This window comes from Odontesthes bonariensis, chromosome 6 (genome assembly GCF_027942865.1).
Source record: "Odontesthes bonariensis isolate fOdoBon6 chromosome 6, fOdoBon6.hap1, whole genome shotgun sequence".
Classification (NCBI taxonomy): domain Eukaryota; kingdom Metazoa; phylum Chordata; class Actinopteri; order Atheriniformes; family Atherinopsidae; genus Odontesthes; species Odontesthes bonariensis.
In genome coordinates this window covers 8,200,157-8,222,112 of record NC_134511.1, presented here as the reverse complement: position 1 = coordinate 8,222,112, position 21,956 = coordinate 8,200,157, and the positions used below count along the sequence as shown (strand labels likewise).

At 39.7% G+C, this 21,956-nt stretch overlaps 1 protein-coding gene across 1 annotated transcript in view; it reads right to left on the bottom strand.

Moving 5' to 3' along the window:
• fras1 (Fraser extracellular matrix complex subunit 1) overlaps positions 1–21,956 on the bottom strand; it is a 286,644-nt gene that overhangs the window by 42,137 nt on the left and 222,551 nt on the right. The window contains exons 34-42 of the mRNA XM_075467236.1: positions 19,944–19,976; positions 16,447–16,578; positions 16,102–16,230; positions 15,588–15,835; positions 13,898–14,049; positions 11,430–11,592; positions 9,663–9,795; positions 2,774–2,964; positions 792–948 (exon numbers count right to left, since the gene is read on the bottom strand). Of these exons, the coding sequence (XP_075323351.1) occupies positions 792–948; positions 2,774–2,964; positions 9,663–9,795; positions 11,430–11,592; positions 13,898–14,049; positions 15,588–15,835; positions 16,102–16,230; positions 16,447–16,578; positions 19,944–19,976 (1,338 nt within the window). The remainder of the gene's footprint in view (positions 1–791; positions 949–2,773; positions 2,965–9,662; positions 9,796–11,429; positions 11,593–13,897; positions 14,050–15,587; positions 15,836–16,101; positions 16,231–16,446; positions 16,579–19,943; positions 19,977–21,956) is intronic.

Sequence of the window (21,956 nt, the reverse complement as noted above, 5' to 3'; positions counted from 1 at the left end):
ATTCATTAGTAATTTTAAAGCAAAATTTGACCATAAATCTATTTCTTTAAGATTGATTGGAAGGTTTATACAAAAAAAAACTGTCTGTGTAAATGTTTTCCCTGCCACAGCAAGATCCTTAATCATTTAAATGTATACGGTACACACACCCCCATTTCCAGCAAAATTGCAAACATTTTTAAAATGCAGTAAAAAATCTAGCATTCCTGACAGCAATCCAGATCTGTCTCAGGATCATGATGATAATCGGCCTGTAAGACGGTGCTAAATGCCTCTGTCCCAACTCTGATTGTGTTCCCTAAAATCAATGAGAAATGTATTCATATTTTCTAAATGCAATGAAGTTGGTCAGTGAAGAGGCTGAAATTAATTTCTTTGGTCTGTTAAATAGGTTCCCAAAAAACAGGTTACAAATTGAAGTTATTATTGGATTTTAGTAATTTACCAGTAATTTAGCTCGTGTCTCAGAGATTCCACGTGAAAAGAGCGAAAAAGCATGAAGGTTTGAGGGACATTTTTATCCAGGCTGTAGAGTAAACTCTGAGTTCAGTGTGCTGCTTTTGCCCTGCTCTACATTCTGCCTTAAAACCTCGCTGGAAAATGTCTGCGTTCACAATAATCTGCTTTAGAGGGATTCAGTTCACCCGTATGTTCTGTGGTGCTTTGAGTCGAAGTGGCTTAAATATTTTCAGTCAGCTGAAAGTCGGTAAGGTGGAGGTTGCTGCAGGTGAGGTGTTAGCCACAGTTAGGTGTGCAAACACAATGAGCCTGAGTAGCATTTCTGTGCTCACCATAGGTGGGAATCCTGATGATGGTGAAGAGGATCTCGTTCTCCGGTGTGTCCTCGTCGTGGACGCTGAGAGATGAGTTGGTGATGACGACACCGGACGTGTCCTCCACATAGATGCTGCTGACGGACACAATCGGCTCTCTGTCCTCTTTACTCTGCTGCGACGGGGAGGATTTTAGCAGAAAACTTGTTTTTACTCAAACAAACGCAGCGTGTATGCGTCGCTCAGACAGTCAAGCCTTCTTTTGAAATGTCCCTCAAGCATTGAAATGCATTTCAATAACCATTCTGCTATAAAATATACAGAAATATTCACCTACTGCAGGGAGATCTGATCTGCACAGCTAACCTGAAGACAGACTCGGGCAAATGTTACAGCTCTCTGACAGCCTCATCAATTCAACTCAAGCCTTAAGACGGGCTTAAGTGATGGATTTGGAGACTGAGTGTGCTTATGTTGAGGGGAAAAAGAACCAGGGCAGCTTAAGGGCAGAGCTGAAGACTCATACAGATCAGGGATGGAGGTTTATGAGCAGTGCGTCTCCAATTGAACTGTATTTCTGACAGAGAAAGTGAACCAAAAACTTTTTTTTTTTTGCCTTACTTTTTGATGAATCCTCAAGACAGGCAATTTTTATTTTTGAACGTGTAAGTTTCTAGATAACATAGATAATACAAACTTTTTCCTTAAACCTACTGAAGTCTTTCTTCATAAATGAACTAAACCCATAAATACTAACACTTCTAGAAGTTTGTTTCGACTCCCCCATGAAGTGCATCCCTTAACTGATGTAACGCTTGTGTCTGTGCCTCCTTCCGTTTGCAGCCACAGTGGCAGACAGGGAGATGGTCCTCTGCCTCGATAAGGCAGACACGAAGCCGCTCACCAACAGGGAAGATTAGGTTTTTTCAAGCAGTGAAGGAAGAAAGTTTAATGCTTAAACTTAGTGTCACAGCAGTGAGCACTTTCAGAAGAATTTCTAAACACCATTAAAAAAATATCACACGAACAAACGATACTTTTTTATAGGCCTGGCACTTCTTTTGTCCTCCATTAATCCAGATTCCCAAGATGTTTTAAGAGCACACCATGCTGAGAAATGCCCAAGTTTTCAGCCAATAGCTATTTGGGAATCCCCTTACTGGTGCATGTAATTATATCATCATTTCATGTGTGTCAAACTGTGCTATCTTTGGTATTTTACACTTTTGACAGGCTGGGAGTGAACGCCTAAAGATTTATTGGAACCCAATTTAAAATGGGTTATTTGCTGATGCTCAAACTCTGAGAAAGGTGCTTTTTCAGTGCTTCACTGCATGATTCATAGGTCAGTGCGGCTTAGAAAACTAAACAAAAAACACATTCCCCTGAAAATTATCTAGCACAACTAATGTACTAAAACTTCAGAAAGCCTTGAGAACTATTGCTCAAAACTCCAAATGTCTGGCTCCTTGGAAGCAAAATATAAAGAAATAAGGCGGGTCTCAAGACTTTTGCACAGAGCTAGATTTGAAAAACTGATTTTTGGCAGGTGTAGGCCTTAGTTTTAAAGTTTTTAAGGTTAAAAAGTAACGAGGAAAAAGAGAGATGCTTAACTTCAGCTACAGTATGAGATAAAAAAAATGTAGATTTAAAGTATGGCTCAGTCTATGAAAGATCACAACCTTAAAAAAAACAAAAACAGAGGAAACGCCTCCTAAATTAACTACAAGAATGTATAAATTCATTCTGGCATTAAAAAAAGATTTAAGACCTCTCAGAATAAGTTGCAGGCTTAAATCAAATCTAATTAAATCAAAGTATGGGTTGGAAAAAACTGAGTTTTGTTTTGTCTCTTTTGAACTACTTTGGTAACACAATGTTGTAACAAGGGTGCAACTAATTGCTCATTATAAAGTAATTAAAACAATGATTCTCAGTTCCATTTCTCATTTGAATATCATATCACATTCCTTGAATTGTTACACAGCTTTAAAACTCACCCGGATGTTTATTTCCACATTAAAAGCTTCTGTCTGACTGTGTCCGTCGCTGATGTGGAGGCTAAAGACGTCCTGCCTGGTTTGAGGTTTACGCTTGTTGTCCTGGACGTAGAAGATGTGGTCGGATGTCAGGTCCTCCACAGAAAAAGGCACATCTGGGGTGACAACTCGTGAGCCGCCAAATGAGCCTCCTGCATGATGGAAGAAGAGAAAGAATAGCTGTTAGAAAGAGAAAATGAAGATGTCACAGTTACAGTTACAGACAGCAATACAGAAGCTGCTTCTGTGTAAATCAGCAAAGCGAGAGTCCATAAACTGATCTCACTTGTCCTTTTCTCCAGCTGCGACCTAACATTAAAACAGCAGTCTGCAGTAATTACCACACTGATACGAACAACCAGCTGCTTACACCTGGGAGCTGCAGTGACACCAAACTCAGTCTTTTTCTTACTTTTCTTAAGCCTGAACTGAGTGGCAGTTTGGGTGCCTGAATGATGCGCCAAGACCTTTACAGCTCCATATTATGCTCCCAAAAAAAGCCCATTTGGGGGTAATGATGTGAGCTGGCACTCCTGGCGCTGAGCTAGCTCGAGCTAGTGGTGAATGTAGAAATTCAGCTTCGATTTCTCTGAAGTTTGAGGCAAATCGTAAGCATCTTCCTCAAAGGAGACGCATGACTCCACAGTGAGCTGAGTCAGAGCTCTGCAGGGAACAGATGATTTGTGCACTTGTGTTTATATAATGTGTGTTTCGGGCTAAACAATGAATCGCGTCAAGTCTGTATCGTCTGCCTGTGAAATGGTGAGGGAGGGTTGTGTGTCTGAGCAGGAATCCATGCAGGATAGCAATCAGAGTGTGAAATTATCTGCGGATACAGGAGGAAGTCTTCTGTGCTCTGTTCTCAAACATCACGTTAGATCTGCTGATTTCAGAACCAATCAGAGAAGTAACACTGTCGAGATCTCTGTCACTGATTACACAAAACCAGTGAAAGATAGATCAATTATGTTGCTCCAAAACCTGAAGCAAAGAGAGAGCTTAATCCTGAAAGTGTGTCATTTTACGGTGAAAAGACATATTTTCAACATCTTTTAGAACTTATGAGACTTTATTTTGAAAGTTTACTGTAAACCTTGCTGCCTTCTGTTTGATAGAAAGCACAGAAACATGAATAAGCAAATACTCCTCCGTGAGCTGTTTTACGGCAGCTTTAAGCAGTATGAACCATACCACTGAATAATGTAGGATCTGGGTTTGCTCCGGGTTGTGTGGGGAACTGAGTACTGAGCGACACGGGGAACAAACTGTCGCTTCCTCCTCTGCAGATTTAGTATTACTGAGAACACAAAAGGCAGGTCAGCGGCTTGAAGAAAAAAGGTTGGTTTGGATCGATGTGGATCATCCCCTGGAAATGTTGAAGAAAACTCTTCCCAGGGATTCAAACACACGCAGAAAATGGCTCATTTTTGTCTCGTGTGGTAATTTAGTGTAACCGGTATGAAACCCCTGCGTTGTGTTAAGGTTAGAACGAATGGAGACCACACCGCTGCTCTTTTGAAGGTCTTTTTTTGTTTTCCAACCTTTCCTCACCGAACATCAGAAAAAAGAGGAAGAGTTTAGGCGGGACCGTGTCTTTTGTCACAGATGTTGCTCCCCCATAAAAGAATGTACAGAAACCGAAAAAGAAAACAAAAGTTCCACCTAACTAGTCTTATAAAGGTCATAAAAACAATTAAAAACAATAATTTTGTGGAATTATACACAGCCAAATTAACCCTTGTTACATTAGCTTAGGCAAAACTCTCTACTCATAAAAGGATAAAAGGTGTTTTTTGTAGAGTTCTGAGACAAACTTTTGTTATCAATACTTAAAATAATCTGTTCAATCAGAGAATGTCTTTAATATTTCCCTGTACGTGTGCACTTGTTTCTTTTCTAATCAGTCAAATGTAAATCCCTCGTGTTACTGGAACAGCCATTTTTTGGCCATGTATGTGTGGGTGTATATGCAGTTGTGCAGATATTGTGTATTTTTATGTTTAATTGTGATGTGGTCATGCAAACGCGCAGGATGTGGGTGAGTGCCTTGTGCGCTGAGATGCATCTGCATGCCAACAATAAACCTGTCACATTAGCTTTTGTTGCTCACACACTGAAGATGACAGAGACTGGCTTTCCATGCAACCCAGTGACTCCCCAAAGACCGTCCCTGAGCTCCAGCAGCCATAAAGGACACTCAGCTGGGATGTGGAGAGACGAGATCAGTGCCAGCTGCTTATCTACAATAGCAGATGTTGTGAATGTCTGACTGCATAATGTTTATCCTTCGTTAAATCCAAGTAAAATGACACAACTGATACGAATCTAAACATTTATTCTCATACACACCTTAGTGTGTGTATTTCTTGCGTTTGATTTAGGGTAAAACTTTGGGAAACAATCTGTTATCCTCCCAGCCATTATCTTCAGCTTATCCAAGGCCAGACATATCCCTCTCCCTAGCGACGCTCTCCAGCTTCTTCTGGGGGATCCCGAGGCATTCCCAGGCCAGGTGGGATATATAAATCCGGCCTCCTCCCAATAGAAGATGTCCAAAAAAATCTCCAAAGGGAGGCAATCAGGAGGCCCAAACCTCATCAGCCGAGGAACAGTGGCTCTACTCTGAGCTTGGCATGCTTTCTCCAACACAGCAGCACTGAGAAATCTTTTTTTATACAACATTTCTAAATTCTCAGATAATAATGTTTTTCTCTACAGCTATAAAGCAGTAGTCTCATCAGACCTATGAGCTGTTTTTTTTCATTTATTTATCTGTTTTTTAAGGACCAAATAACCAGATATGACAAGGAGGTAAAAAAAAAAATGCAGAACATTTAGAAATAATTCATAATTCTAAAAACTACTTCATGTGCTTAATTAGATTACTGTACAACTGAGTCAGTGGGGTTATATGGCACTGAAAGGATCAGATAATTGGCTAAATTACAATAAGACTTTAGTTTTATGGATAAATGCCGAAATGGGAGGAAAGGTGGGGGGGAGGCTGCCTTATTTAAAGATACATTCCAGTGTAAAGATATCTCATTTGGGGAATTCACTTCTTTTGAATATCTGAGTTTTATTTTAAAGGGTGTTCCTAAAATCCTGTTCTTAATCATTTACAGATCTCCAGGATACTGTGCAAGTTTTATTGATGATTTTTCTGAATTATTGTCTGTTATTTCGACTGATTTGAACCATTTTATCTTGACCGGGGATTTTAACATTCACATGGATAATATGACGGATGGTACTGCCAAAGAATTTTCTTCTGTGCTGGACATGTTTGGTTTGTGGCAGCATGTAACAGAACCTACCCACCTTCGAGGTCACATTCTGGACCTGGTCATTTCTAAAGGTGTTGATATTTCTTCTGTTGTTGTTACTGATTTGGCCTTGTCTGACCATTTTTGTATTTTATTTGATTTACATATTACTCAGAATGTTCAAACAACCAGCTTCTCAGTTAAGAAGAGGTACATCAATGAGAAAACAAGTGCTCAGTTTAGGGAGGCCATAGTTATGTTACCAACAATGAGCGCAGAGTCGGTTGAAGGAATGCTGGATCATTTTAACTTGAAAGTTTTTAATGTAATGGAAGCTGTTGCACCGATAAGAATCAAGAGCACCTTGATCAAACAGAAAACCCCATGGAGAAACACCACTACGGTCAAAAATCTGAAAAGAGAATGCAGGAAAGCTGAACGTAAATGGAGGAAAACAAAGCTTCAGATTCACTATGAGCTATACAAAGAAAGCCTGCGTAGTTATAACAATGAGCTGTGCAAGGCCAGACAGCTGCATTTATCTGAAATGATTAATAAGAATGTTAACAAGTCTCGAACTCTGTTTGCTATGGTTGAAAAACTCACAAATCCTCCTAAACAGTCAAACCCAGACCTCCTCTCCACTGAGAAATGCAACGAATTTACCCACTTTTTTAGCCAAAAAATCAAAACAATTAGACAAAACATTAACGCAACAAAGACAAACAAGAAAACTAATCTGTGTCTAAAACCTAGAAATAACTCTGACGTTATGTCAAAATTTAATATTGTTAATTTAAAAATCCTAGAGGAAACAGTTCGGCAGCTGAAATCAACATCTTGTTCTCTGGACATAATACCATCCGACTTTTTAAAAACTGTTTTTACCTCAGTAGAAAGTGATCTCCTACGAATAGTTAACAGCTCACTGGCATCAGGCATTTTTCCCAAGTCACTAAAGACAGCTGCCATTAAGCCACTCCTAAAGAAGAGAACTCTAGACGCCTCTATGATGAACAACTACAGACCTGTCTCTAACCTCTCTTTTATATCCAAGATTATTGAGAAAGTTGTATTTAACCAGCTCAACGACTTTCTGAATGAAAGTGGAAGTCTTGATAAGTTTCAATCAGGCTTCAGACGTCATCACAGCACTGAAACAGCTCTGGTCAAAGTGTTAAACGACATTAGGTTGAATACTGATTCTGGTAATGTTTCAGTCCTGGTTCTGTTGGACCTTAGCGCTGCGTTTGATACTGTAGATCACAGAATCCTGTTGCACAGGCTGGAAAACTGGGTTGGACTTTCTGGAGCGGTCCTTAACTGGTTCAGGTCCTACTTAGAAGGCCGGAGTTATTTTGTTACTATTGGCAGCTATGAATCTGAGCGAGTGGCCATGACTTGTGGAGTCCCCCAGGGGTCAATTCTTGGACCTCTTCTGTTTAACTTGTATATGCTCCCTTTGGGTCAGATATTGCAGAATTTTAACATCAATTATCACAGTTATGCAGACGATACACAACTTTATGTGTCTCTGTCACCAGGCGACTGCAGCCCAGCTGACGTTCTGTGTCAGTGTCTGGAGGAAGTAAACACCTGGATGAGAGAGAATTTTCTACAATTAAATGAAGACAAAACTGAGATCATTCTTAAATCCAGGTTAAAAACATTTCTGTTCTCATGTGTCTATGCATGAAATATCTTTTAACTTATCTAGACTGTTGCCTGTTTTTAAATTCTTTTAAATGATTTTATTTGTTTCTCTTTATATTCTTTTATGTATTTTTAAAGCTTCTTCCACTCCCTGCTGCAATGCTTTTATTTTATGTAAAGCACTTTGAACTGTTTGTACATGAAATGTGCTATACAAATAAATTTGATTTGATTTATTAAGTTCAAGTAGACACCTTAATCTGACAAGAGATTGGATCGTATCGAGTTACTCGCAGTCGCATTAAAACCCTGAGATAACTCGGTTGAAAGTCACACTAAACCTTCTTGTAGACGCTGAAGCTCGTGGTGAATCAGACTTTGCGTTCTGCGCATGCTCCAGATTTTTTCCCGGGGTCGAGTTTGTGCAACAAGCAGCTCATCACAGACCAAATGTAGAGGGACGTAGCTTCATCTTGCTCTGCGTTCGCCATTTTCTTGAATGCCTGAGTTTGGTGTTGAAGGGATCAACAGGAAGTGGCTCTATTAGCAATAGTTGAAATGGGTACAGCGCCACCTATCGTATCGGAGTATGACATGCTTTATTTATTATTTATTTATTTAATTACTTCACTATGTGCAATAACCCAGTCATGTGCAATAATAATAATTAGGTAATGAGCAGCATTGTAAATACTGTTTATTGTATATACTGAGATTTTCTTTATCTTATTCTTATATCTTATTTTTACACTGTTAATATGGGAGGGGTGTAATCTTATTTTACTGTATGGGGTTGTAATTTTGCTTTATCTTTCCTTTATCTTATTTTGTCTTATTGTATTATATTTATTTTGCGCTATTGTATTTCCTGACTTAATCTTTTTTTCTGTAAACGAGTGCACTGCAGAAAAGGAATTTCCCGCAAGGGATTAATAAAGTAATTCTGATTCCGATTCTGATTTGTGATCCAATTCATTTACCGCCATGTATATCCAAGGATAATTACCCTTGCTCAACTCATTCCTATTGTAATTTAGCCAATTATCTGATCCTTTCAGTGCCATGTAACCGCACTCACTCAGCAATAACTTTTCAGTTATTTATTACTTATTGTTATTCTTATTATGTGGGCTCATGGGGAGACATTCAGGGTGAAATAATTCCAGAGCAAAAAATAGTAACTTATAAGGCTAAGAAATACTCTCAGAAATAATCAAATTTAGCTCCACATGCTCAACTTTAAAAATGCATAACTAACAACTTGCAAGGTCCCAATATGTCCCAGTAGAGGTTATCATTTACATTTCTTCAATGAAGTATTTGATGTGAACCTTGAAGTTTAGCTGAGGGATTGAATGACCCTCAAAGAAAAAAAATGAATCTTTGTGTTTAAAGTACATGCTTCCTCTGGAGCTTTCCACCACATTTTTTAAAAAACCTCAGTCACAACGTGTAAGCACCCACAGAGGAGGTGGGTGGACTTAATTATTGCACTTGAACGGTAGCATTTTGCTAATGTATTCCACCCCCTGCAAGTAGCCGGCATCCTGGAAGATAACTCCGAACAGGAATACATTCAGTGAAAGTCTAACAGTTACATATTCTATATGCAAACACCCTTTTTTGGTATTTGCTTTTGACATCCATCCATTCTGCATATCAGAACCTGCTCCATCTGTAGCAGGCTATCTGGCAGCCCTAATGCACAGCATAGTTAAGCTGTGACAGATGGAATCGTCACTACAGGGAATTCAGCCGGCATTGTTTGAATGTAACATAAAAACAAATGTGAAAATTATTCCGGGCAAGAGATGGGATGCGCACCGACAAAAAGAAAGAATCACACTTATTCAGTTGGTTACAGGGGAAAAAAAGAAAAATGGATTCCCTTTTCTGCAATATCTTTCCTCATTTGGAAATCTAAAACTCACCTCTGTTGGTGTTTTCAATGAAACCATATTTAGGAGGACTGACGAGCCAGACCAGCAGATCTCTCCTGGGCGTGTCCACATCTGACACTATGATGTGATTGGTAGATAGCTGCACACGACCACCTTCCTGGACCTAAACAAGAACGTTAACGAAACAGCAAAGAATTTTAGGGAAGCTTTGTAAAGCATGAAGAAGTCAATTCAGCATTGAATCAGCTTTTAGTTCTCATGTTTGAATTTACTTTATAGTTACTGTAAGCAATGTAAAACGCACAGATTCTTTAATAAACAAACTGATTTGATACATCAAATTGATTCTATTTTAAAATGAAATAAGTATGAAAACAGTTTCTTTGAATATCTGGAAAATATTTGAAGAAATTCTGGCTGAATTGATGAGACGTTTGGTAAACAGACCAGTTTATCTCATTGCATTGTTTATTTGTGACCCTGAAAATGTACTTGCAGTTCTGGCAAATTTCTTAGCGTTTTGTCATTCCATTAATGATTTTGTCTACAATTTTGTTTGCTAAAGAAGAGAAAATAGAAATGGAGAAAAATGCAGAAAAACAAGGAGACCAATGGATGTTAAGTGACCATGTGAAGAAACATCAAATGGGTATTTCATAAGGAAGTAAGACAGAGAACTCCCCAGATTCATCTGTTCATGTCCATCTGTTCAGTTTTACAAAAGTAAGCATTCAGCTTCAAGACCAATAAATGAAAAAATATTTGTTGATTAACTGATAGGATTGTTTTGATAATGCAAATTGAATCAGCCCAAAAAATAAAAAATAAAAACCAGCCATGTGTGTAGGTCAATCCTGAGTCATTGATTGAAACTTGTGTTAACATAACATGAAATAAAGTATATAAGGCAAAAACAGAGCTTGCACAATTTGAATGAGCCAGAAAGTGAATATCTGCTCTGAGCTCCTTTATTCTCCAACACAGCCTGAACCCTCTCAGACGAGCTTTCTGTCCTTTCTGTAAGAAGTCTTCAGGAATAGTTCTCCAGGCTTCTTGAAGGATATCCCAAAGCTCTTCTTTGGATGTCGGCTGCCTTTTGTTGTCCTTTGTCCGGCTTCTGGGGAGGATTCATCCCTCCATCAGACCTGCTGCCACTGATTTTCAGCCCACTTCTTGTGTCCTTTGGCACAGCTCAGCCTTTTCTCCCTGTTTCCCTTCCTTAAGAACGGCTTCTTGACAGCCACCCTTCCATGGAGCCCGTTTCTGATGAGGCTTGGGCCAACAGCAGATGGATCAGCTGAAGGTCCAGATGCATCTCTCAGCTCCTGTGTCAGGTCTTTGCTGGATTTTTTCCTCTTTCTTAAGGACATCACTTTCAGATTCTGTTCATCTGCTGTAGATAGTTCTTTAGGCCTGACACTTCTTCTTTTGTCCTCCACTTGTCCAGTTTCCGCAGTCTTTTAAGGACACACTGCACACCATGCTGAGATATGCCAAGTTTTCAGCTAACAGCTCTTTGGGAATCCCCTTGTTGCTGCAGACTAGATTAATCTAAAGATTATTTGCGAGTGTGTTTGTTACAGGCTACTAGAAACAAAGTGTCCCAAGACACACTGGTTCAGCCTTTGGGTTGGGTGCTTTGTTATGCTTGAAATATTCCTAGGTTAGTGTTAAATGATTGATCAAACTAAAAAAAAAAACAATACATTTCTTTGAAGGCAGGATGTCCAAAGACAACTTTATAAAGACCATCTAAACGTTAGGATAACTGCTGCTCAGGACCACTTTAAAATTTACCTCGATGCCACTACGTACAGTGACCACTGGTGGCTGTTTAGGCGTAGAGGTGATGGTGATTGTGCACATCTCATTGTCAAGGCGATTGTTTTCTTCATCAAGAACAAAAAAGTAGAAGATGTCAGTAACCGGCTGACTTCCCGTCTCTACTGAAGTGATGTACCTGCAGAAAGAGAAAATGCTTGGATTTGTATAAATCGCAAAGGTTCCTAATTTCCCAAAGTTACCTTTTCATTTCATACAATAATTCTCTTTTAATTGTTACAGAAGTTTGTGATTATGTGTTGAGTGCTTGGATGTAAAAGCTTTGGTTGAGCACCCCCTGCAGCATACAGCTGCTAATCTCCACAAAGCTCTAAAAAAGACAAAACAATAAATCTCCTCTAATCCCGTTGAAATCTCACAACAGTTTCCGACTCTTGTTTGTATAAGCAGCAGCACCAAAGAGTCCAAACTAAACCAAACCAAACCGTTTGTCTGAGCCCAGAGATCGTCATGCGCTGGAGCTACTCAGAGCCTGCACCATGGAAATGAGGCACTTAACACGTGAATGCTTCTGTTCCATTTCAGCACCTCTCTTGGGGGACTTTACCACCACTTGCAGGTAATGTTAGAGCTCTGCTAATTGGCATTGCTTATGCCAACAGGCTCAATCACTGAATGTAAGAGGGGAAGGGCTAATAAAAGACTTCCAGTTCATTCATTTGTTCTCTCACTTTCTACTGGTAAATGCACAAGCTCTCATCTTGGGAGAAGAAACACGAGGTTGAAGGAAAGAAAAATGACTGCAAGCCTTCACCTCTTCCTTTCCTGCATAAGTAGAATGATCCCTGCTGACTCAGAATGCAATGAGAAAAATTAATCAGGACTGCAACTACAGTGCGGAGAACCGTCGATGCTGTTTTATCTCTTTCAGAGAGTAATCAAAACCCCACTTCTCCTTCCAAGCAGCCACTTTCATAGAGGCTTAAATATCTTGATGATACTTGAGCTGTGTGTTAACATAAAACTCTTGTGCAGCAAAAACACATTTTTCCTTTTTGTGAATTTGGGGTTTCAAAAAAGATCTCCGTTCGCTCTTTCCGTCTACATGTTATAGTGTTTGCTGCCACTTGGGGGCAGGATCAGAAATATGTTGAACAGTCTGAGCTGTGGGCTACTCTTGTGTGTTGTTGTTGTTGTTGTTGTTGTTGTTGGTCCTTTAGCTTTACAGGATGAACATTGGCTGTGTTCGAAACCGCCTACTACATACTACATACTTGCAAACGGCATAGTCATCGATCAGACAGTATGCAGAGCGTTTACCCACAATGCATCTCGCTCCTGCCCGAGCCGAAATCAGCCGGCCTGAAGCTGATTTCGCTTAAGCTCTAAACTCTGTAAATATATAACTTTAGCAACATTTGAAACATTTTCAGGCGAGAAAGTAGTCGTTTAGATCCCCAACGTGTTGAAAATCTGACAAAATACCGGCTATTTACAATTTTGTTCCCACGAATTCGGCGCTACTAAAGCTAGCCATTACGATACAATTGGTGCTTTTGTTTTGAAAACAGGAAGTGAACCTACCCTCGTTGTAGCTAGCTTGAAACTGCCGTTTTGACAGGAAATGACGATCGGCGACGTCACGTTATGTTGCATCTTGGGTAGTTTAAGTATGACAAGTAACCTCATGATGCATACCCAACATTTCGGCGAATCTAGTACGCATCCGGGAACTTAAAAAAAGTTAAAGTTAGTAGGAGTAGTGGGAGTAGTAGGCGGTTTCGAACACAGCCATTGTCACTGTGATGCAGTGAAACCAAGAAAAAATAAAGATAAAGTCTTTCCCAGTGTGTCTGATAGCTGCACTTTTTCTTTTTGCTTGGTTGGACGGTTTTTAGTGCTTTATCCTCTTTTTTTGTGAAATTGGTTGTCGTCGGCCCCTGCTGGCTCGAGCCAGCTCTAGTTGACTCTCAACCAATCAGCATTCAATCGAGGCATCGAGCCATCTCCAGAGCGTCTGCACTTCTGTCCGCATGCTTTGAAAAAAAAAGCCCATTTGTGGGAGCTGAGAGTGATGCAGATGGATACCTCCGTGAAGATGAAAAAGGCTCTTATAAAACAATGAGTTCTGGAATGACTCAGGGTATTTGGAAGTCAATTTCGGTTTAAAGCAGTTGGTTTTATACGGTAAGACTCTGAAATAGCATTTAAACCATCAAAAGACTCTGAAACTCTACAGAGATAGGCTGACATGGAAGCTAAGTAAAACAATTCAAAACTCACAGTGGAATCATTTTAAAGTTTGGCTGTTTGGAGAAACGTAGCCCTCTAAACTTATCAGGACATTTGCTCATGAACAGACTCATCACAAACTTAGATTTGAATAATTTGACCGGTTGTTCAGTTCCATTTGAGACCTTTTACCGTGCCTGTGGCATCTAAACCCTCTCACTGTTGTCAGAAGAGCCTTTTGTAACTTGTACCTGATCCTGTGCATGTTGATGTCCTCCATGGTGAATGACGAGTACTCCTTCAGCTCCTGTGGATCCTCGTGGGACAGGCTCCTGGTGAGGACGCCGTACATTGGCAGCGACACCAACTGGATGCTAATCTGATCATCTGGGGATGTGTTATCCTAATCAAGAAAATAAAGTGCACTTCACTGTGGCTGTTGCAATCGCACATGCAGTCCAAATACAAATCGTCTCCATGGCATTGATTAAGCTTAAAAATTAGGGCTGTTTGTGATGCAATATTTTTTCTTTTGGGAAATAGGACGACAGAACAGAGCTGGAGCTGAAAGGTGCAAACAGGCTGATTGCTTCCAATCAGGACTTAAGTGGTTGTGTGAGCCCAAATTTTACAGGAACTGTGATCTAAGTGCTGTTCACGGTCTCAAATAATTACAAGCTGCAGTTATGAGGTCGTCACTTCAGCTGATCCAAATAGAAAAGAACAAGTTAGCTGCTAGGCAACCTGCCAGGCTTCACTAAAGACCTTTCTTGAAATATAACAGTTGGTAAAACAATCAGATAACTGGAGTGCAACCAATATTTCGCTGTGGTTTGACATGTTTTTTTGCATCAAAGCAGTGCCAAGCTTAGGCATGTTCACATCACCAGCCACATTGTTAAATTCCAATTAAATACAGATCAGATTAGAAGGTTTATAATCATAACTCCAAGTCTTGCATCTGACTTTCATGTGAATGCTACTGACCATGGAAACAGCATGCTTGTGCATGAACAATTTGTACTTACAACAACAAAAAGAGTTTGATTTGAGAGAATATCCTTGAGATTAGAATGAGATACACAATCAACAAAAACAAAAGGCTATTATAGTGAATTTGTCTTTGCTATAGGAGCTGTAGTCGTGCTGCAGGTTCATGAAGACGCGCATGTGTGGAAATAAAGGTACAAGATAAGTCCTCCCTCATGTCTCATAAGCCCATAATGAAAAAATATAAGTAATACAAATCAGATTTCTGCATGTGTGCAGCTCTTTCCAGCGTTGGTCTCTCTGCTGACGATACGTCTGCAGAGACAGACACTCAATGCGTCTCTCTCAAGGATTTTTATTTGTTATTATATTCCTACAACGAAAATTTGTTGCCACTCAAGAAAAACAGGCAGACAATGACAATGAATAAAATAAAGTGTCGAGTAGTAACAGTTATAAATATAGTAGAAAAAGATATATATACTTTATTATCTAAGTGCCTTGAGATGACATTCGTTGTATTTGGCGCTATATAAATAAAAATGAATTGAATATATACATTTCTAATGGTGGGATTATAAATATGGTGAAGGCAAACATTGATGCAGTATATGTATTTTAATATTGCACATTTCACATTGAGGTCGTGATTATTGCAAAAATGTTTCAGTCCTTGTTATTGCATTTATTCAGATTTCAGTTTGTTTGGTAAGAACACATGTTGGAGCTGCTTCACGTGCAAAGTGTGGACCTGTGCAGGTTCTGGTCATGATCACAGGGAAACACACAGAGATGTGTGCTGGAGTGCTGGCACACAGCAATTTGTTGGAATATGTTTTCTGGACTCAACAAAATCCCCAAAACCACAAATGAAACAGTCTCATGGAAAAATAACTCAGAGTCCCATTTCGACTCAACACATTTCAGTTTGTAAAAGCACGTCTCACTCACGGTGTAAGCCAGGTGCGAGCGCGTGATGATGGTGCTGCTTTTCTTGCCCACTTCCAGTGAGAACGTGGCTGCAGGGTCCCGCTGTGGCCCGTCTCCACCGTCGCCCAGTACCACCACCTGCACCGCTGTGGTTGCCATGGAGATCCCATCGCTAACTGAGAAGGAGATGGTGTCGTCCTGATCGGAGAGGCCGGCGTGGCGGTAGAGGAGAACGTTGCGAGTGACGTCGTTGAAGGTGAAGATGTCACCTGAGGAGAAAAAGAAGGCGTGCGTGGGTCTGTGTGTCCTATGACCGCATCTGTTCATCTGAATCCTTTTTCTTTTTCGATGTGCCTATAATGTCTGAGAGGTTTGATTAATTGATTGAAGTTTTAGCACGAGCATGCTGCTTGGTCTCTTTAAAAGCTGTTTGCTCTCAATTTGTATAGTTTGCGATTACATTTAATTCATTACTAATAAAAATAGACGTGCCAAAAAGATGGCGGTGGGCTCTGAAAAATGAAAATCGTTTTACCGTTAGTCATGCGGGTGTTTGTGCTGTCGTCAGTCTTAATCAGCTCTCCATGGATGGGAGCTTCCACCAGCTCGAACTCCAGTTCATCTGGAGCCGTGTCAGCGTCGCTTACTGCCAGCTGCTGACCACCTGCACACACACACACACACACACACACCACGGGGATAAAGAGTTGTCATACAAGTTAAGCAAAATAAATAGAAATCATTCATTCTTTAATGGCTGTGTGTAGTTTTGCCTCACATTACTTCAGGGAACCTCATTCTTCAGGCTCCGCAGACTCTTCTGGTCACATTTAAAGTGTGCAGTTTGTTGTTTGAGTGTGTTCATACGCCATTGTGTTACCTATGGTGGCTCGTCCTCCCAGCCTGACCTCCAGCAGCGGGTCCAGAACCTGAAACACCGGCGGCTGCTGATGGTTTGAAAGTAACAGGACAGCAAAGTCCATTTCGGGAGTGGTGTGTTCACCATCAGACACTGTGGGACACACGCAAGGAGAGACAGAAAATTATGCAGATAACGTGAGAAGACACAGAAAACACAGATGAAGCGAAAAGCAACTAATTTAACCAGCTTTTAAAAAGTCATCTCCACAGACCAAATCATTCAATCTTCATAAATGCCACAAACATTGAATATCTATAGATGAAGAGAGCATTAAAAATGCCAACAGTAGTAATCCATAAAAATACATTTTGGCAGGATTTTTAACTCAACGTTGCATTCACAAATGACTTATAGAGAAAAAAAAAAGATGAAGGGAGGCAGTTATCAGGTGCAGGTGTAGAAACAAAATCAATCAGGATTTCTTTAGATTAAATAATCTGAATTAAGGCCAGGTTTTTATCTTTTTTAAAGCTTAAATATTTGCATACTGTTGGTGTAATGTCTATGAAGAGAGATTTCAGTTCAATGACAGAAGATGTGAGTGTCTTAAACAAAGATGAGCTTTAATCCAAAGTTTTACAAGCAAACAAAAAGTCCTAACATGTAATAAACGCCACAAGAGGCAAGATGACAAGAAGACCCAAAAATGAGGAAAAGGAAAAAAGGAAACCTGAAGGTCGATGTAATCAACCAGAAGAGAAACACTGCCAGACTCAGGGAAAGTAAACATGAAATGATCTGAGCACTAACAAAATAACACGACTCAGTGAGGAAAAATAGAAACACCAGGACGGCATTTTCAAAATCAAAACAAAATCGATGTTTTCTTTTTTACAGTGGATGAACAGAACAGAACTAAATCAAAGCATCTCAAAGGAATCAATAAACTCTGAGTAGCTTTAAAAGAGGAGGAGGAGGAGGGAGTTAAGGCAGAGGTATTAATTATAGTGAGATATTCTCCCCGTGTCTGGCATTTCTGTTTGATTTCTGCTCTAATTAAGCTCTTATACTTTGATGTGATGTCCACTGCATGTCGTGCATTATAATCTTTAATCATGCAGGGAAATATTGACATCGCAGTGTCCCGAAAAGTCCCTGTATGATTTACCGGACGACACCCAAGCAAACTCCTGAGCTGAATTCTGTAGTTTTCATGGTGACATTTTGTGGATGCTTTTCTGTTGTCCTTTATTAATCCTACTTTTTCTTTTCACTTTGAATTCAGAGATTTCACTTTGAATTCAGAGACTCCTTTGACAAATCAAAGAATAATCTCTGATTAAACTTACACCTTGAAAAGTGAGAAACCATCTAACCCACAACTTTAAGTGCCCATTGGTCAACACATCGTTATGGATGTATTTGATTGGTAGCTCTGAACTTGTTTCTCCTTCGTTCTCGTCATATTTAAACGCTGTTTTTTGAGTGTTTTATGATCTCTGAAGGAAACCACAAGGCGAAACGCATTGGTCAAAAAAGAAAAAAGTAGGGCTGGGCGAGTTAACTCGTTATTATCGCATTAACTCGTTAATTATTTACGCCAATAATTTTTTTTAATCGCGCATTAACGCAGATTTTATTATTTATTTTATTATTGTTAAAGTCTGTAGCTCACAGGCTTTTATTTTGTAAAAGTCTGTTGCTGTCTGCTGCGGAATCGGAAAAGAAAGTAATCAGCGGATCCACCAAACATGGAGAAGGGTACGGAACTTTTACTCGGCCATTTCCATTTTAAAGTTCTTCCAGACGGCGGAGTCGACAGAACCAAAGTCATCTGTAAACACTGCCAAGTTGAATTGTCTTCTCAGCGTAGTAGTTCCAGTCTAAAATATCACTTAAAGGCAAAACACACAACTGATAGCAGCAAGTCATTCAAGGAAACAGACAGTGGAGCGAGGCTTCTACATAAAAACTACAGAAAGATGCTGATGTTAAAAGTGTGTTTGCACAACAAATGTTATGAAACTTTCATCCATATGGCAGCACATTCAAAATAAATGCTAAAAGCTATACACTACTTTTGAATTCATTTTTTTAATTTTGTGTACAAATGCGATTAATCATGATTAATCAGGGAAATCATGTGATTAGATTAAAATTTTTTAATCGCTGCCCAGCCCTCGAAAAAAGTTGTCTTAATTATTTCAAAGTGTTGATCAATTGTTTGATTTGATTTGATTTGAAAAAAAGAGGATAAAGCACTAATTTGACATTTTAGAAAATAAGAAAAAATAACCAACAGTATATCTTATCTTAAAGTTGCTTGTTTTATCTGACAAACACTCCGAAATATAAAGTGTCATCCTAACATTTACATGAGCTACAGTGAGGAAGAAACAATTCTCAAAAAACTCACAATTGTACTGTGTTGTAGACCAGTGGATGTATCCTGATGACTGCTGTTAAACTTTGCTGTTTGCTTTCTGAGGGCCCCTTAGGGCCCTTTGTTCTGCTTCAGTTTGAACTGAAGCAGAATATATGGAGGATAAAAGAAACAGACAGCTGTGTGTGTCTGTGTGTGTGTGAACTGAGGTGAAAAGCACTTTAGTGACACATCTGAACACCCTGAACACATTAACGACTTTCCAAACCATCCTGTTGAAGACAGAGTGCAGCAGCACTTTATCAACTGTGCTGCAAGCAGAGAGGACTCGAATTCATCGGCAGGTTAAAGAGCCAGAATAGAGAATCCCCAATGATCCGAGGGCCCAGTTGAGCTGGATCAGTGGGGAAGTGAAAACAAAGAGTAACTGGAAAGAAGAAGAATCTAAGGTGAAAAAGAAAATGGGAAAATGGAGATGAACCTGAGAGCAAAGAAAATAGTCGAAAAAAAATGGGCGAAGGGAGCGAAAAGGACGTTTATGGTGAAGATTAAAGAGACAAAAAAACAGGAAGGGAAGCAGGAGGACAGCAAGAAGGAAGAGAAAGATGAAACTCAAAGTGGTCAGAAAGGGATTAAGGGGACAGGAAAGGAGGCAAAAGGAGGCAAAAGGAGAAAGTGAGGGCATTAAAAAGGAGCAAGGAATGAGTGGAGAGAAATAAAAGTGTCACAACAGGAGAGAATTCAATTAAAGGCGGACAGGGTGGACCAAAAAATGGGAATAGAAAAAAAGGGGGTATAGGAAAGAGATGAGATAGAGTTGATATATCCGTCCCAGAGGGGAACTATGAATAAAACAAATAAAAAAAAGAAGACTGGGGGGTAAAGTGTGAGGAAGTAATGAGATAAGAGTGTGACAGTGATGACGGGAAATATGAGGAGGAATGAAGAGTGGAGACGACAGGAGGAGAAAGTTAAACATGGAAAAGGGGGTGAGGAGGATGATGAGACGGATGATGGAGGGGAAAGCTGGTTGGAAGAGGAAAAGGTGGTGAGAGAGGGGAAACAAGGACCAAGGAGACAAACTGCCTCATTCTCTTCCTCCTCTCAAAATATAGATAGATGAAGTATTTACCTGTGAAATAAACGCTCAGCGACTCCGGCAGACCTGACAGGTTTAAAAAAAAAAAAAAACACAAACAAAACAGTTAGAGCTGGGAGGTGATAAAGTAGAAAAATAAGAGCATTCAGGCAGAGATGGGGGGTGCACTGAACATAAAAACTGAGCGGATGAAGAAATAATGCTTAAAACCGAAGTGGCAGAGGACAATTTTTCTCATGCAAAGCTTCTACTAAAGCTCCACAAACCCGGATTAAGAGACATTTAAAAGAGTCATCTTTGATCTTGGATTAAAGATCATCTTTTGGAGCTTAAATGTCTTAAAAACAGCAACGATATCCTCTGAAAATGTCTTAGCCGCCATTAGACTGTGTATGAAACAAAGTTTTTAAATAGGGTAAGACTATTTGCACCCCTGGTACAATTAGCACTGTATGCTGATTGTACCCTGGTGCACTCAGCAATGTGTTCTATTGATACCCCGTCTGGTGCAATTAGAAGTGTATGCTATATGTACCCCGGTGCAATTAGAAGTGTATGCACCGGGGTAACTTCAAATAGTTTAGCCTCTCCAAAACCGGCGCCAAAATGCCTCTGACCAGGGCTCTACGCTAACTTTTTTTCAGGAGCACTCGTGCACCTAAATTTAAAAAAAAATGCCTCTCTTCCTCTACACATATTTGATCTTGATCGCGAAAATGGAAACATTTCTCAAAACATGGACTTTCTATCCAAACGTGAGGTGATCAATAAAGGGATATCAATGCCGGAGGTCAAAGGTACATGCTTCAAGCAACAGGGCATAAGATATCTCGATCTACTACTCGCATTCAAATTGAACCCAAGGATGATTATGAAAAAATAAACTGAAATGGCAGCTAAAGTTTTGTTTCATGGTTGCTTGGTTATATAGCTAATAATCATAACTTTAAGCTTAACGAAAAATGGGAGAGGTGATTTAGCATGAAATGATAGCTAGTTGAACCACTGTCTCCCGTATGGAGGATTACGTCGCTATCCATTAGGCCAGAGATGTCCTCAGCTAAGAGTTAAGAAAGACATCTATATTTCAATTTAAAAAGATATTAGTGCCATCAGAATTCTTCGCTTTCTGATGAAGAAAAAACGAATGTCCGCAATGGCCTTTGTGCTCACGAGTAAGGTGTTTTTGGTGGTAATTCACGGGGTGTGAAGAATCACAGATCTATAAAGAACCTTCTTTATAGATCAGTGGTGTGAATAGTGTAAGACTATTGTACCAGGGGTGCTAATAGACATTCAGAATAATGTATGCTATTTATAGCAAAGTGTGCTATTTACACCATGGTGCACTAGCTAATTGTTGCAATCAAAACTTCCGTTTGAGAACTGAATTGTTTTTAAAATTGCGCGCCTTCTCTGCAGAGACGTTGGTATGCGCACTATCACTTCTCACTGCCAAAACGCATCGGGCAAGAATCGAACCCGGGACTCCTACATCTTTACCCAAATCGCTTACCACTACGCTAGTTGATCCTATAACATATCTGTGGTGTGCAGGTAACTTTATAGTTAATATAGCTGAACGTCATGATCGCGAAATTTCTAAAAACTAACAAACTGACGGTTGTAATGTGTTCACTGAACATCGATTATGAAAATAAAACACAATGTTTCCATCTAGTTTTTAATTGGAACGAATATTAGTGCCGAAACCTAGCAGTATTCTTCACTTTCTGATGACGAAAAAACGGATGTCCGCCATGTTTTTTTGTGCAAGCCAGCAGCTTTTATTTTGGTGTTATGTCACGGGGTGTGAATAGCTCAGCTGTGTGGCCAAGGCTATTTGTACCAGGGGTGCAAATAGACACTCCGTTTTAAATATTCCTCATTTAAGATTTAAGTTTATTGTAGTAGGAATAATAAAATGATGTGGCCACATCTACAAGAGTTTTTTCAAACTATAAAAAGAACAAAAAGTACTTATTGGGAAAGCAAAGCGAGTCTTAGTAGACCGAGTAAGATGAAAAGGTTTGGGCACCCCTGCTC